Source organism: Periplaneta americana, chromosome 9, assembly GCF_040183065.1.
Source record: "Periplaneta americana isolate PAMFEO1 chromosome 9, P.americana_PAMFEO1_priV1, whole genome shotgun sequence".
Taxonomy (NCBI): Eukaryota; Metazoa; Arthropoda; class Insecta; order Blattodea; family Blattidae; genus Periplaneta; species Periplaneta americana.
The window spans coordinates 176,729,785-176,743,566 of record NC_091125.1 but is presented as its reverse complement, the minus strand read 5'-3'; the positions used below and the strand labels follow the sequence as shown (position 1 = coordinate 176,743,566).

Sequence of the window (13,782 nt, the reverse complement as noted above, 5' to 3'; positions counted from 1 at the left end):
AACAAAACACGTGCTTCTTCATCAAGCTTTCACTGCAACTGACGTAATTTTCACTGTTGTTGCATCACTCAATATGCAGTACTGCCAACCTGTGCACTATTTATGAAATGACCCTTGTTTTTCATATGTAAGAATTTTAAGTGTTGGTACTGGTTCCTTAAAAGCCATTTGTAAGTAAGTAAGATACTGGAAAAGACTGTGATGTTATATCACTGTTGAAAGTTTTGGTGATGTTGATACTCGTTCACTGTATCTTCACTCATAATTTTTTAAAATTTCGTATGGTTTGTTTTATTTGATGGTTGCAAGTATTTACATTAGATGTGCATTTAGTTTGAAGTATTTTAAATAAATGATCTGTTGCACAAAATATCTCGTTATACAAGAGGAATGTGAGTCCTCCAATCTCTTAACCAGTCCTATAGCACCATTAACGAATTCTGCGTCCTATTCTTTTTTTAGGTGGTTATTTAACGACACTGTATTAACTCAACTAGATTATTTAGCGTCAATAGAATTGGTGATGGCGAAATGGTATTTGGCGAGATGAGGCTGAGGATTCGCCATAGATTACCTGACATTAGCGTTACAGTTGGGGTAAACCTCGGAAAAAACCCAACCAGGTAATCATCCCAAGCGGGAATCGAACCTGCGTCCGAGCGCATCTCCAGATCAGCATGCAAGCTCCTTAGCTGACAGAACAATATGCGCAAGTCCTTGAAATGGGTCGCAATTGTTGTAGTGGGACTTCCATGCTACCTCAGGTAGTTTGCCGAGCATCTCTCTTTGATGACTTGCTTATAGCTATACTCGGTGTTGTTTTGCAGAAATCTGAATAAACATAAGGATATAGATTTTCTTTGAATATTTTTCAGTTTAGCCGAATCAGTAGTTGTAATAGAGTTTCAAACTGCGGGGCACATTCACGTTTCAATGTCATGAATGTATAGTAAAGCATTAAAAGACAATCAGGTGTAGAAAAAGAATAAGTAATTGACCTTATTATTCCTAACATTCTTATTGCATGATTATATAAGTAATCAATGAGATTGTGAAAATATAATTTATTATCAATTAACACACCAAAATCTCTAATGCAGTCTTTCCTGTTTATTAATATATTATTTAGGTAATAGTTACTTTTTAGCATAGTAGTTTTTTGTGAAAATGAAATTACGTAAGTTTTAGATTTATTAATTTGCATCCCGTTATCATCCGATCATTTTGCAATTGAATTGATATCTTGAAGGGATTGACACTCAGCGTTACTTTTAATTATACAAAAAGTTTTAAGATCGTCAGCGAATAATATACAGTCAGAACTTATTCTTTTGCACATATCATCAATGAAGACTAAAAGTAGGAGAGTTCCCAAAGTTGAGCCTCAGGGCTCGCCACATCAGAAACAGTAGTGCACATGATTGTCTGTCATATAAAATATAATTTCCAAACCAGTTTACATAGCTTACAGATAGTCCTATATTTTCTAATTTACTTACTTTATGCGTACTAGTCCTTTATGGCTTCTTCCATCTTTCCTACATAAAGCTGGTGCTCTTTTTTGATCCAGTTTGGAAATGATCCTAAATATATGTTTTACCGATACTAGTTGGAATCAAGCCTGTCTTCCAATTAAATTTGGTGGTGTGGGCATTCGGAAACTTTCTGATGTTTGTATACCTGCTTTTCTTTCTTCTGCCTTTGGAGTTTTCCGTTGCATCAAATCGCTCTTTCCTTTATACAGTGATGCAGCTGAAATCTGTCATGTGCGTGATGCTCTGACTGGTTGGTATACTTCCTCACAAACCACTCATCCTCCTGCCCATCCTGAATTTCAAAAGCAGTGGACATTATCTGTTCCCAAAAAATTTTAGATACACTCCTTTCTTCTTTCAAATCCGAACAAGACATTGCACGTCTCCTAGCTCTTCAAGAGAGTGAATCTGGAGCTTGGTTACACGCATTACCTTCTCCTCACATCGGCACCCTTTAGATAGTACATCCTTTAAAGTTGCAATGGCTTTATGCCTTGGTTGTAAACTCTGCCAGCCACACCAATGTATTTGCGGAGGAGTTGCTGATGTTTATGGCCATCATGCACTCAGCTGTGCATTCCCAGACATACGTACATCACTCAATGATATCATTAAAAGATCTCTGACTTCTTGTGGCATCCCATCTCTTTTGGAACCACCAGGTATTACCGGTAGTCGCACGGATGGTAAACGACCCGATGGTCTCACCTTAATTCCATGGTCTAGAAGAAAATCTTTAATTTGGGACTCCACTTGCGTTGACACTCTAGCTCCATCTCACTTGCCGAATACCTCCAGACGTGCAGCATCTGCTGCTGAATTAGCCGTGAATGAAAAAAGTCAATAAATATGCTCATCTTTTAGACAATTATATCTTTGTCCCCTTTGCTGTGGAGACCTTCGGTCCTTGGAGTCATGGCCCTAAAGTTTGGATATCTCAAATCAGCCAAATTTTGATCTCCATTACTGGTGATCGTTGTTGCACTACTTATTTGCTTCAACGCTTAAGTATTGCTATTTAACGCGGAAATGCAATGAGCGTTTTAGGTACTCTTCCCGAGTCCAGCCCTTTGGACGAACTTTCTCCTGTAAAATTTATTAAGTATTCTGTATGTAAATATTTGTATTTAGTTTTATATACCGTATGTGTACTAGAATGTATATTAGTTATATAACTCCATCATGTACACTGTAAATCTTGTCACAGAGCACATTCATGCAATTTTTGTATTAAGTTTGTTATTGTTATTTTTATAAATGTGTTTGTGTCATTCATTTACACAATAAAATATTATGTGGAATTACATCAGACGCTTTACTGAAATCAAAATATATTGCATCGATTTGCCCTGAGTTTAAACTACTGGTATAATCTGATTTAAATGAGACCAGGATAATTGCAGTGGATTTGGATTTAGAAGATCTGTGTTGTGCAGAATTTATTTAGTTTTTTTACATAAAAGGAAATATATTTGTGAATTAGTGATTCAAATTTTTTGAGAAATTATTTAAAATAGAGATGGGTCTGTAATTGCTTACTTAATTTCTTTTGTATTTTTTAAAGACAGAAATTATTGCTGTTTTTTTCAAAATGATGGAAATAACCCAGTTAATTATGTGGGTAGTCAGAATTTATGTTAGCACAGTGAAGCAGGTATTACTAAACTTATCAGTAAATATGTGAACTAATAAAGGTATAGGAATTTCGGAACATGCTTTAATTATAAAATTTGGTGCCCATTGTTTTAGTCAGCTGTCATTTTTTAATTGCTTTCCTAACATCGTCTTGTGTTACCGTAGGTATAAATAGATAGTGTGTACAATTGATTTTATTGCTTTCAAACTTAAGATTAAGCTTTTTCAGAACTGAATTGAATTGATTCGCAAATGCATTGACAATATCTTTTTGATTTATCATTTATGATTAATTCAGAAGAGTAGTTATCAGTTTTTCGAAAGGATTCAACATATTTGCAAAACTTCTTAGGTTCATTTTTTTAATTTTCATCGATATTTTGAAACGAATAATACTTTATCAGTTTTCTATAATTAGTAAAAGTTTGATAATAGATAACAGTTTTGAATTTTTTTTATAATTTTTTGTGCATTGTCTTTCGTCTAATAAGTTGACATAAACTGTTTGAAACCATTTAGGATATCTAGACCTTTTAGTCGTGGTGACTGGAATGCCAGACATAAGGCATTTTTTTTACAATAGAACGTCAGCAGTCTGATACACACAATTGCAGTCATAATTTTACAGACTACGTAAGGATTCAAGTAATCACCTTGTGCATAATTTAGGAAAGACCTTCGTTGACTATGAGTAGAGTAAGATAGTTTTACTTCTAGATTTATTGAAAAAGGTTGAGTGATAGTTATCTTGCAAATCTAGAGAATGAGTGGCCAATTTGAAATACGTTAGTCTGTTGTTAACTGTGCAGAGGCCGATAAAACGTAGCATATGGTTTAATTTTGGCATAATAATGTATATCATTAGCACAACAACCAGATGTCCAATTCATACCAGGAATGTTGACGTCACTAAGGATGAATATTCTATAATTATGTGAGTGAAGATTAATTTCAAGAAAATTAAGATAGGATTTTAAAATTTTAGATTATGTATTGGGTGAAAAGTAATGATTGCCTATTGATGTATAATATCTGAATCCATACATATTCAATGATAAATTCTAGATCATGTCTCCGGTACAATAAACCTCTCCTTACGGACACCTCCAAGATACGGACACTCCTCATATACGGACAGATTTTTATGTCCCAACTGAACTAATATAGAAATAATGATAAATTTAACTCTCGTTTACGGACACTCTCAGACACGGACACGGACAGCTATTTGACAGTTCTAAAGCTTGCTTTACCTCCTGACTGCGGACAGAACTTGGTTTTCAAGACCTAATGTGTTACAATAATGGAAAATATAGTTTTGAGAACTGTACAGAAATTCCTTAACATGAAACATAACATAAGGGTCTCGTAGGCTACCACTAGCCCAGCCGGCTAACCCTTGTTAGCTGGAAGCCAGTGGATAAACAGTCATAAAATGTAATCTGTCTGATGGGTCCAAGGTTTCCGCGATCGTGAAATTGTATTCGACGCATGATAGGGTTATGGGATTATTCTCTTCACTTCAATCAGTTGTTCTGTTTCGAGAGACATGGCACCTGAACGTAAAGGTTAATACATCTTGATTACACAATTTTTAACACTGTATCACTTCGGAATATGTATGATAAGACTTTCTTGTGTTAAATTTTAACGTACCTTGTTTGCATGTTTCTGAGGATGACCCATAAAAGGTCGAAACATGTAAACACAAGAAAGTCTTATCATACATATTCCGTAAAGGTTAAGTTGAAAACTGTAAGTTACAATACTGCACAATTGTAGACCTAGAATAGAATTGCATGTCACAATGCTGTACAGTGTTATCTACTGCAGTTCAGAGTAGTACTGTAGACTGTATTAGAACTAAACTACAGTAATACATTTCATTTAAAGCGTGAAGGGATACATAATGCATATTATAAATTTACTGTTAGATTGGGGAACCTTCCTCCCAATAAAGGACACCTCCTAGATGCGGACAGATTGTTACGTCACTCCGATGTCCGTGAAGGAGAGGTTTCACTGTATTTGGTTATTGATTGCTATTGTGACACCACCACCACTACGAGTTTTATTGGAATCCTGTAATGTTCTGTCTCCACGAAAGATATTATAATAGGAAATAAATTACTGTATTATGTTCAACAATCTCGTGCAGCCATGTTTCAGTGAGACAGATACTTTTATAATTATTACTGCAGTTTCAAAAAAATTCTCCATTTTAGCATTTTAGTATTTAATCCTCTGACATTTTGATAATAAATTTCAAGGTAACTACTTGAATTATTATATTGTTTGTCGATTGTAAAACTAAGAGGCATCCTCCTAACAAAATGTTGCTCAGGCTTCAATTTCTCAAAGGTGCAGGCCAGACACCTGCGTTACTTATTAATTGAAAATCTTTTTCATTTACAGAGATGTCAAAGAAGGAATATGACTGGAATTTAGTTTTTAACTTGGTTAATAATGATGATAATAATAATAATAATAATAATAATAATAATAATAATAATAATAATGACAACAATAAGGATAAGACTGAGGATGTTTATTATTATTGGCTCTCCACTGATTTCCAGAGTGAGCACCACTGTGGTGAAGGACCAGAGGCTGTAGTAGTAAAGTATGGGTATTATTATGTAACTTTCCCGAACTAAAGAATGAGTACAGTATCTGTCTTGTGTCTGACAAAAAAATAACACTTTCGATTGACTGAAGTTCGGATAAACGGGGTTCTACTGTATTTTGTTTTGGTCATCGGTCAGCTTCTGCACCGTAGGATAGTAAGTTTAATTGATTTTTGAGCCTCTTGCAGGCAAAAATATTTGCTTATCTATCGGTAACTGCTAGACTTTTTAAGGGGATGCACTACTGAGTTTTGGATAATTTTTAATAATTTTCTTCATTTTTAATATATGGTGCCAAAAAAATGTAAGGTTTCTTGAGGAATATTCCCCCCACCCTCAATGCCACCAGGTTGTTATTTCTCTCTCCTGGCAATGGCTTATTTGTAACCCACTTCTGAGGTTTGGAGGTTTGGGTGCTGCCCCGATGATATTATAATAGGATGATTATGAAGTTCCAGGAGAGGTCTTAAACCTAAGCCTAACCTAATTTCCAGACCATGGACGAACACAGGAACATTCCCCTTTAAGGATAAATTCCTGTGTCCTAACCAGGAATCGAACCTGGGACCTAATGAACTATAGTCAGAAGCTTTGACCACTAGCTCATGAGGCTGGTCTTGAATATTGTAGTGAAGATCGCGATATCTTTATTCTAAGCTAGAAATTCAGTTTGTCCCATAGAAGTGGTTTCTATATTTCAGAATGCATATTATAAACTTTAAAGTGATTTTATCACAAAGCAAAGTTTTTACATTTTAACTTACTAGAAATAATGTCTCCTGAATGGCTGTACCTGGAGTAATGAAACTTTCCACACATATTCCCAAATTCAGAACAAGTCTGTGCGTGAAATGCTGTATTCATTTACGCATATGATTATTATTAAGAATGCTGTGATTTTTTTTATTTCGGGCAGAAAAAAAAAATAAATAAAATTTTCAAACTATTCTTTCACCAATGAATAAAAAACCAATGCAATGCTCCATTTCGTTACAAGGAGTCTTAGCTACATTCTAAATTTTTAGGAAATCGATTATCTTTATGTGAGGTCCAGATAAATGTTTACTAAAAATAGAAATTATGTGTAAATAAACATTTTTTTCGGACACGATTTTCAAACATAAACATTTGAGAAAAATTGTGCACATGTATTTTGACAGTATTTAACTGATGTTAAACTTAAATGGTGAAAATTGTAGAAATTAAGGAACTCAGTAGCATGAAACAATAACGATATCATAATCACCACCACCACCACCACCACCACCACCACCACTATTTTTATTATTATTATTATTATTATTATTATTATTATTATTATTATTATTATTATTATTATTATTATTATTATTATTTTGACTTTGCAAAATCTCGTTTTTCTTCATTTTTATTGAGGTGTCAGGATGATAATTATGCATGTTTTCTGTTATTAACTTTCATTTTGTGTGCATGTTGTGATATCTCTAAATCTGTTAACTTTCATTTTGTGTGCATGTTGTGGTATCTCTAAATCTGTTAACTTTCATTTTGTGTGCATGTTGTGATATCTCTAAATCTGTTAACTTTCATTTTGTGTGCATGTTGTGATATCTCTAAATCTGTTAACTTTCATTTTGTGTGCATGTTGTGGTATCTCTAAATCTGTTAACTTTCATTTTGTGTGCATGTTGTGATATCTCTAAATCTGTTAACTTTCATTTTGTGTGCATGTTGTGATATCTCTAAATCTGTTAACTTTCATTTTGTGTGCATGTTGTGGTATCTCTAAATCTGTTAACTTTCATTTTGTGTGCATGTTGTGGTATCTCTAAATCTGTTAACTTTCATTTTGTGTGCATGTTGTGATATCTCTAAATCTGTTAACTTTCATTTTGTGTGCATGTTGTGGCATCTCCAAATCTGTTAACTTTCATTTTGTGTGCATGTTGTGGTATCTCTAAATCTGTTAACTTTCATTTTGTGTGCATGTTGTGATATCTCTAAATCTGTTAACTTTCATTTTGTGTGCATGTTGTGATATCTCTAAATCCGTTAACTTTCATTTTGTGTGCATGTTGTGGTATCTCTAAATCTGTTAACTTTCATTTTGTGTGCATGTTGTGGTATCTCCAAATCTGTTTTACTTTTATTTTGTGTGCATGTTGTGGTATCTCCAAATCTGTTAACTTTCATTTTGTGTGCATGTTGTGGTATCTCCAAATCTGTTGATGTGTTGAACAGAAGCCGGTGGAAGAGTGGCCGATTTGCGATTGCCTCATCTCATTCCATTCAAAGGGCTTCCCATTGGATAAGGCCATCCAGTATGCCAACCTCCGCAACCCTTTCATCATTAACAATCTGCACATGCAGTACGACATTCAGGTGTGTTCAGATTTGTCTTTAATTAGATAGAAGGATCACGTGTTCAAACCAGTCTGAGAGTGACGGATTTCTAAGGTGACAGTGTGGCTTCCATTGGAAGGAATGTAATGGTCATGTAGTATAAGAACATTTTTCTTGTTAAATATTAAATTAAATATAAAAATATGCGTATTCACTGCAGAGAATTAATGTACTGACTTTTCTTCCTGGTGCAGGATCGCCGGAAAGTATATTCCATCTTGGAGGGAGAAGGGATAGAGATTCCACGTTACGCTGTACTTGATCGTGACTCTCCAGATCCCAAACGTGAGTATGTCAGTTCTGTTTCCCTTTAACAATGTGGGCGTTGGTGTCTTACATGAGCTTCTTTTTCAGATCACGAACTGGTGGAGTCTGAGGACCATGTCGAGGTGAATGGCGTGGTATTCAATAAGCCGTTTGTGGAGAAGCCGGTGTCGGCTGAGGATCACAACATCTATATTTACTACCCTACTTCTGCAGGAGGAGGCAGTCAGCGTCTGTTCCGAAAGGTAGCCACTTCTGTTTCTTGAAGTCTAGCATGCTAGAAATTGACACCTCTAATTTTCCTGCTTGCAAACTATAGTCTACAGGAGATTTGAGCGAATAAATAGCTTCAGGTTGGCTTTTGATTCAGGAACAGAGCCTTCTCGTGCATGGACCATGGTTATACTTCTCTTCAAAAAAATGTCATGCAGTAGACTTTTATCACTCTTAAAATCCGATGTTCTGAGCTGTCTTACAGTCTGCAAACATCAGACTCATTTGTCCTTATTGGTCTAGTATATACCATACAAGCCTTTGGATTGGAGATTTTAGGTTCAAACTCAGCCAAGAATGATAAAATTCTTCGCATACCTTCCTCTGGGAGAGAAGTAAAACTGTTGAGTTGAGTAAAAGAACCCTGTCCCTGATAAGAGGACTGAAGGCAGAATTTATGGACCATTTCTGAATGCTTTGTACTACCATGAAGTAAATACCTAGGCAGACTCTGACATGAGGTTTGTTATTCTCTGTGCAGATTGGCAGTCGCAGCAGTGTGTACTCTCCAGAGTCCAGGGTGCGCAAGACAGGCTCATTCATCTATGAGGACTTCATGCCGACCGATGGCACTGATGTGAAGGTTTGTAGGTCCCGTAGAGGTTGAGGAATGCCAGAGTGGGTGCAGATTGTGCTGACGTGCGGTTCTCTGCCAGGTGTACACAGTGGGGCCCGACTACGCACATGCCGAGGCACGCAAGTCCCCTGCACTGGATGGCAAGGTGGAACGTGACAGCGAAGGCAAGGAGATCCGCTACCCTGTGATCCTCAGCAACGACGAGAAACTCATTTCCAGGAAGGTGTGCCTGGCCTTCAAGCAGACTGTCTGTGGCTTCGATCTCCTCAGGTAGCTTGCGCAAGGCAATGTGTAACTAGTACTTTGATGGCGGGTTCGAATCCCTCTTGGGCTGATTAGTGGAAAGGTGAAACTGAGCTAATTTCATAATGCATCTTGTTAGTATATTGGCGTGTAAATTACAGTGAAATATATAAATAATGTATTTTTATAGTTTCATGACACAATTGGCGTTTGGGAAATACATGTATATTTTCATTTATATATTTGTCTATTCTCTATCATATAACGTAAAAGGTACGGAGTGTCATTAAAAGTTATCAAACAAATTTGGTCATAAAAGTATTTGTTTCAAACTACAAGGTTTGGTGTGTCTGACTGGTTTGCGCATTACTTATGAAAAACGCTGTGTAGTAATACGGTTATGTTTATAAAATACACCAGGCAAGAAAAGTGAAACGAAGTAGGCAGACATTAGGAGTTCAAAAATTAAAAGATGCAAAAGTGAAAATGAGATTAAAATGGTTCGGTCATTTGAAGAGGATGAATGAACCAAGCAGGGTTTAGTACAGTAGAGTGCAAATTAATGCAAACATTATATATAAGTCAATACAAGCAAATAAATGGTAATACAAAGAGCCTTCATTTGACTGTCTATTTATTTTAAATCACTCAGTAAGTGAATAGCATGTAAAAACAAGTATGGCTACAAATACTTTTGCCTTATCCGGCATCGTCACGCAGCATAAGAAATTAATATGCATGAACGTAAAAATAGAAATTGCACCAAATGGTCATCTGAAGGTATCATAACAACATATTATCTATTAGACAAGTTGAAAGAGCATAAGCAACATTGAGTTAATAAAATGTGTACAAGAATGACGAAACATATAAAATTGTGAACTCACAACGTGATGTATCGGGTGAGACAAGTTTAAATTAATTAAGAATATAAAACCATTAAACATTATAATATGACTCAGTGTTCATGTGAAACGTAATGAATGTACAACAGAATCCCTCTTATTCGGCACCAAAGGGACCAGGCTGGCTCCAGGTACGAGATTTTGACGGATAATTGAATAAATACCGGTACAAAAAAGAAGTTCATATTTCAAGGTGCCAAGTGTTGAAACTGCAGCCATGTGAAGCTTATTTCTATATCACTTGCTCACAACTGAACAAACATAGAAACTGGGTGGAAAATAAATTATGATTCATTTAACGACGCTCGCAACTGCCGAGATCATATTAGCGTCGCCAGTGTGCCAGAATTTTGTCCCGCAGGAGTTCTTTTACATGACAATAAATTCACTGACATGAGCCTGTCGCATTTAAGCACACTTAAATGCCATCGACCTGGGCCGGGATTCTCCAGCACAGAAGGCCAGCGCTATACCGACTGTGCTACCCAAGCTGACAACTGTGTGGATTTTCATTATTAAAACACATCACACAACACAAATAATACACTAATTTTAGGTTTGAATATTCACTGAAAATTAAAGTTCGTGCAAACTTCCTAATGTGGCAACACTGACGGCCTGAACATAATTAAATAAACATAAAATGTGTGTGGATTTTCTCTATTAAAACACAACACAAATAATACACTAATTTTAGGTTCGAATATTCACTGAAAATTAAAGTTCGTGCGAACTTGCTAATGTGGCAACACTGACGGCCTAGACTGTGGCAATCTGACAGATTTAAACATTTTTTTCCTTGGCCTAGCCAAAAGTGCCGTTGTTTTGAGTGCCAGATACGAGGGATTTTACTGTATATAACTTAGTACCAATGAAATTAAATTTCAGTTCATGAGGTAGGATGTTGCCGGAGAAAAGCTTAATGATAAATGTGTTACATAGATTACATTGTGTGTAGATAGGCCATGAAGTGAAAACGTGTCTGTAACGTAAGAGAAGAAAGATAATTACTTTAGAAACTAAGTAGTGGGTGTTAAGAGTAAAAATGATCATCATATGCAAATGTGAATTTAAAAGATGTAAAGTGGAGCTCAACCTACATGTGATGCTAAACAGTGTATTATGCAACGTTTCACTATAACAATTGGCTCAGACAAAAGCTGGCGTTAAAGATTACGTACATATTGAGGGAGATTCAAGTTAAAACGTAGGAATTCTATTGACTAGTTTATATAATGGGTTGGATACGTTCATGAACTGTTCATTGATTAGTGGAATGTTGCTATTGTGAAATTTTGCTATGTAGAATTCTTCCACAACATTATTAGTATGCTTATCAGCTGGCTTTATAATATGTTTTTATGATAATTTCAGGTGACTCTTTGGTGCGAAGGTACTTGTAGTCACTACTTGATTTTACATGCTGTTCACTTATTGAATGATTCAAAATAAATAGACAGTCAAATGAAGGCTCTTTGTATTACCATTTATTTATTTAATTGAACTATGACAATTTTCAGCGTTTTCTTTGATTGTTGGTCTATCAGCTGCACATTCTTGTTTAATTTAGTTCTGCAATGTAGCAGACTTTCATTGTTGAAGATCTGGAGTTAATATTTTTTGCAATGTGTCTCATTTTCATACCCAAAGCATTTTAATTGTGTTGAAGATTTAATACTGTGTTGCTTTGTTCATTCTGATGTTTTCATAAATGGAACACTGTGACATAGCAGAACACAGAGGCAGAGTGAGGTGTTTCACACTTCAGAAAAAAGGAAAAGGAAGACTTCACCGCAAGATGACCGTTCAGTTGTTACGAAAAGTAAAATGATTGCTAGAATGTCTGCTGTCGAGTTAATAGCTAAAGTGGCATTATACTCAGTACAGCTTGCACGCTACTGATCGTACTTTGCAGTGTTTGTTCCAGAGGTATGGTTTTCTCACTCTTGCACTAGATAATGCTTGAACGTCTCAGTTTCATTATGCTTTATTTTTGTTGTCAAGGGCCAATGGCAAGTCATTCGTATGTGATGTGAATGGGTTCAGCTTCGTGAAGAACTCCAACAAGTATTATGACGACTGTGCTAAGATCCTGGGGAACATGATTCTGCGGGAGCTTGCTCCCACCCTGCACATTCCTTGGTCTGTACCTTTCCAGTTGGATGATCCACCAATTGTGCCCACTACTTTCGGAAAAATGTGAGTAATGAAGTTTTTGCATTATCTGCCATGTTACAGGACAAGGACTTATTTCACGAGCTGTGGAATTTATAGTAGTAAAGAAATCAAATCAAACACAAGCAGTGTTGATATGATGCTAAGCATAGGCTTTTGTCTTTATGTGTCTTGCTTTGCTTCTGAAAACTAAATTGTTATAAATTGAGAATTGTGTTTTCATTCTCCACTGACATGAGTTGCAACTAGTGCTCGTACTATTGGAACGATGTCACATAAATGCAGTCAGTTGCGAAATTCTGTTTGTGTAACATTCATGAAGGTCTTGCAGAAGTTTAGCTGAAATGTTACAGTATATCATCAATGTCCTCAGTATTTTTTTTTTAATGAACATGAATATCTTAATTTTGATTGCATTTTTATGAAGAAAATAATAATTCTTTGTGAACTTTCATAATATGTCATTCATTAAATGTTTGATGATCAATTTGTAAATCTCTATTTGTGACCTCAGATATAAATCTGACATCTTTTGAGGTTGAATTGAAACATATGAGGGGAGAAATTTGTAATGTTTCGTTTGAAGAACTTCACCAAGTTTTGGAAAACCTGCTCCTAAGATGGGAGATGCACATACAGGCAGATGGTCCTCATTTCAATCATCTGCTGTATAATTATAACAGTAGGTACGTACACTTTTACTTTAATTATGGATAAGGGTTACAATTTACCGAGGTGGCTGATTATTGCAGGGAAGTGACATTTATACTGAACTCCAAGACTTCTTGTATGTCAAAAGTTTCACTCAAGGCAACAGCCCCAGTTTGAGTGTTGAATGACATTGAGGATATTGAAGTGCTTGCATTTGCAGGATGGAGCTGCGCTGTGTGGTAGCCGTCATCAGACACGGTGACCGCACACCAAAGCAGAAGATGAAAGTGGAGGTGAGACACCCCAAGTGAGTGTACTGCATTTTTATTTCAGTTTTCCATACAGTTGTGTTGAACAAGAGTGGTAGTAGTAGCAGTAGTGGTAGTGGTTGCCAGACTCAATGAAAGCAGACTGTACACCCAAGGCTATGCAGGTCATACGCAAATTTGCTGACACAGTGCCGGGACTCGTTCAGAATTGCCTTAAGACTGTGGAGAGTTGTGTCAATCCTGACA

The 13,782-nt window shown here is 36.0% G+C and overlaps 1 protein-coding gene across 9 annotated transcripts in view; it reads left to right on the top strand.

The window, feature by feature from the left end:
- The window catches only part of l(1)G0196 (inositol hexakisphosphate and diphosphoinositol-pentakisphosphate kinase), a 98,331-nt gene that overhangs the window by 32,990 nt on the left and 51,559 nt on the right, over positions 1 to 13,782 (top strand). For 8 of the 9 annotated variants that reach the window (XM_069836481.1, XM_069836485.1, XM_069836484.1 and 5 more), the window contains exons 4-10: positions 8,018 to 8,158; positions 8,374 to 8,464; positions 8,534 to 8,688; positions 9,198 to 9,299; positions 9,373 to 9,563; positions 12,446 to 12,640; positions 13,488 to 13,574. In XM_069836481.1, the coding sequence (XP_069692582.1) occupies positions 8,018 to 8,158; positions 8,374 to 8,464; positions 8,534 to 8,688; positions 9,198 to 9,299; positions 9,373 to 9,563; positions 12,446 to 12,640; positions 13,488 to 13,574 (962 nt within the window). The remainder of the gene's footprint in view (positions 1 to 8,017; positions 8,159 to 8,373; positions 8,465 to 8,533; positions 8,689 to 9,197; positions 9,300 to 9,372; positions 9,564 to 12,445; positions 12,641 to 13,487; positions 13,575 to 13,782) is intronic. The other variant, XM_069836482.1, reaches the window with a different exon arrangement.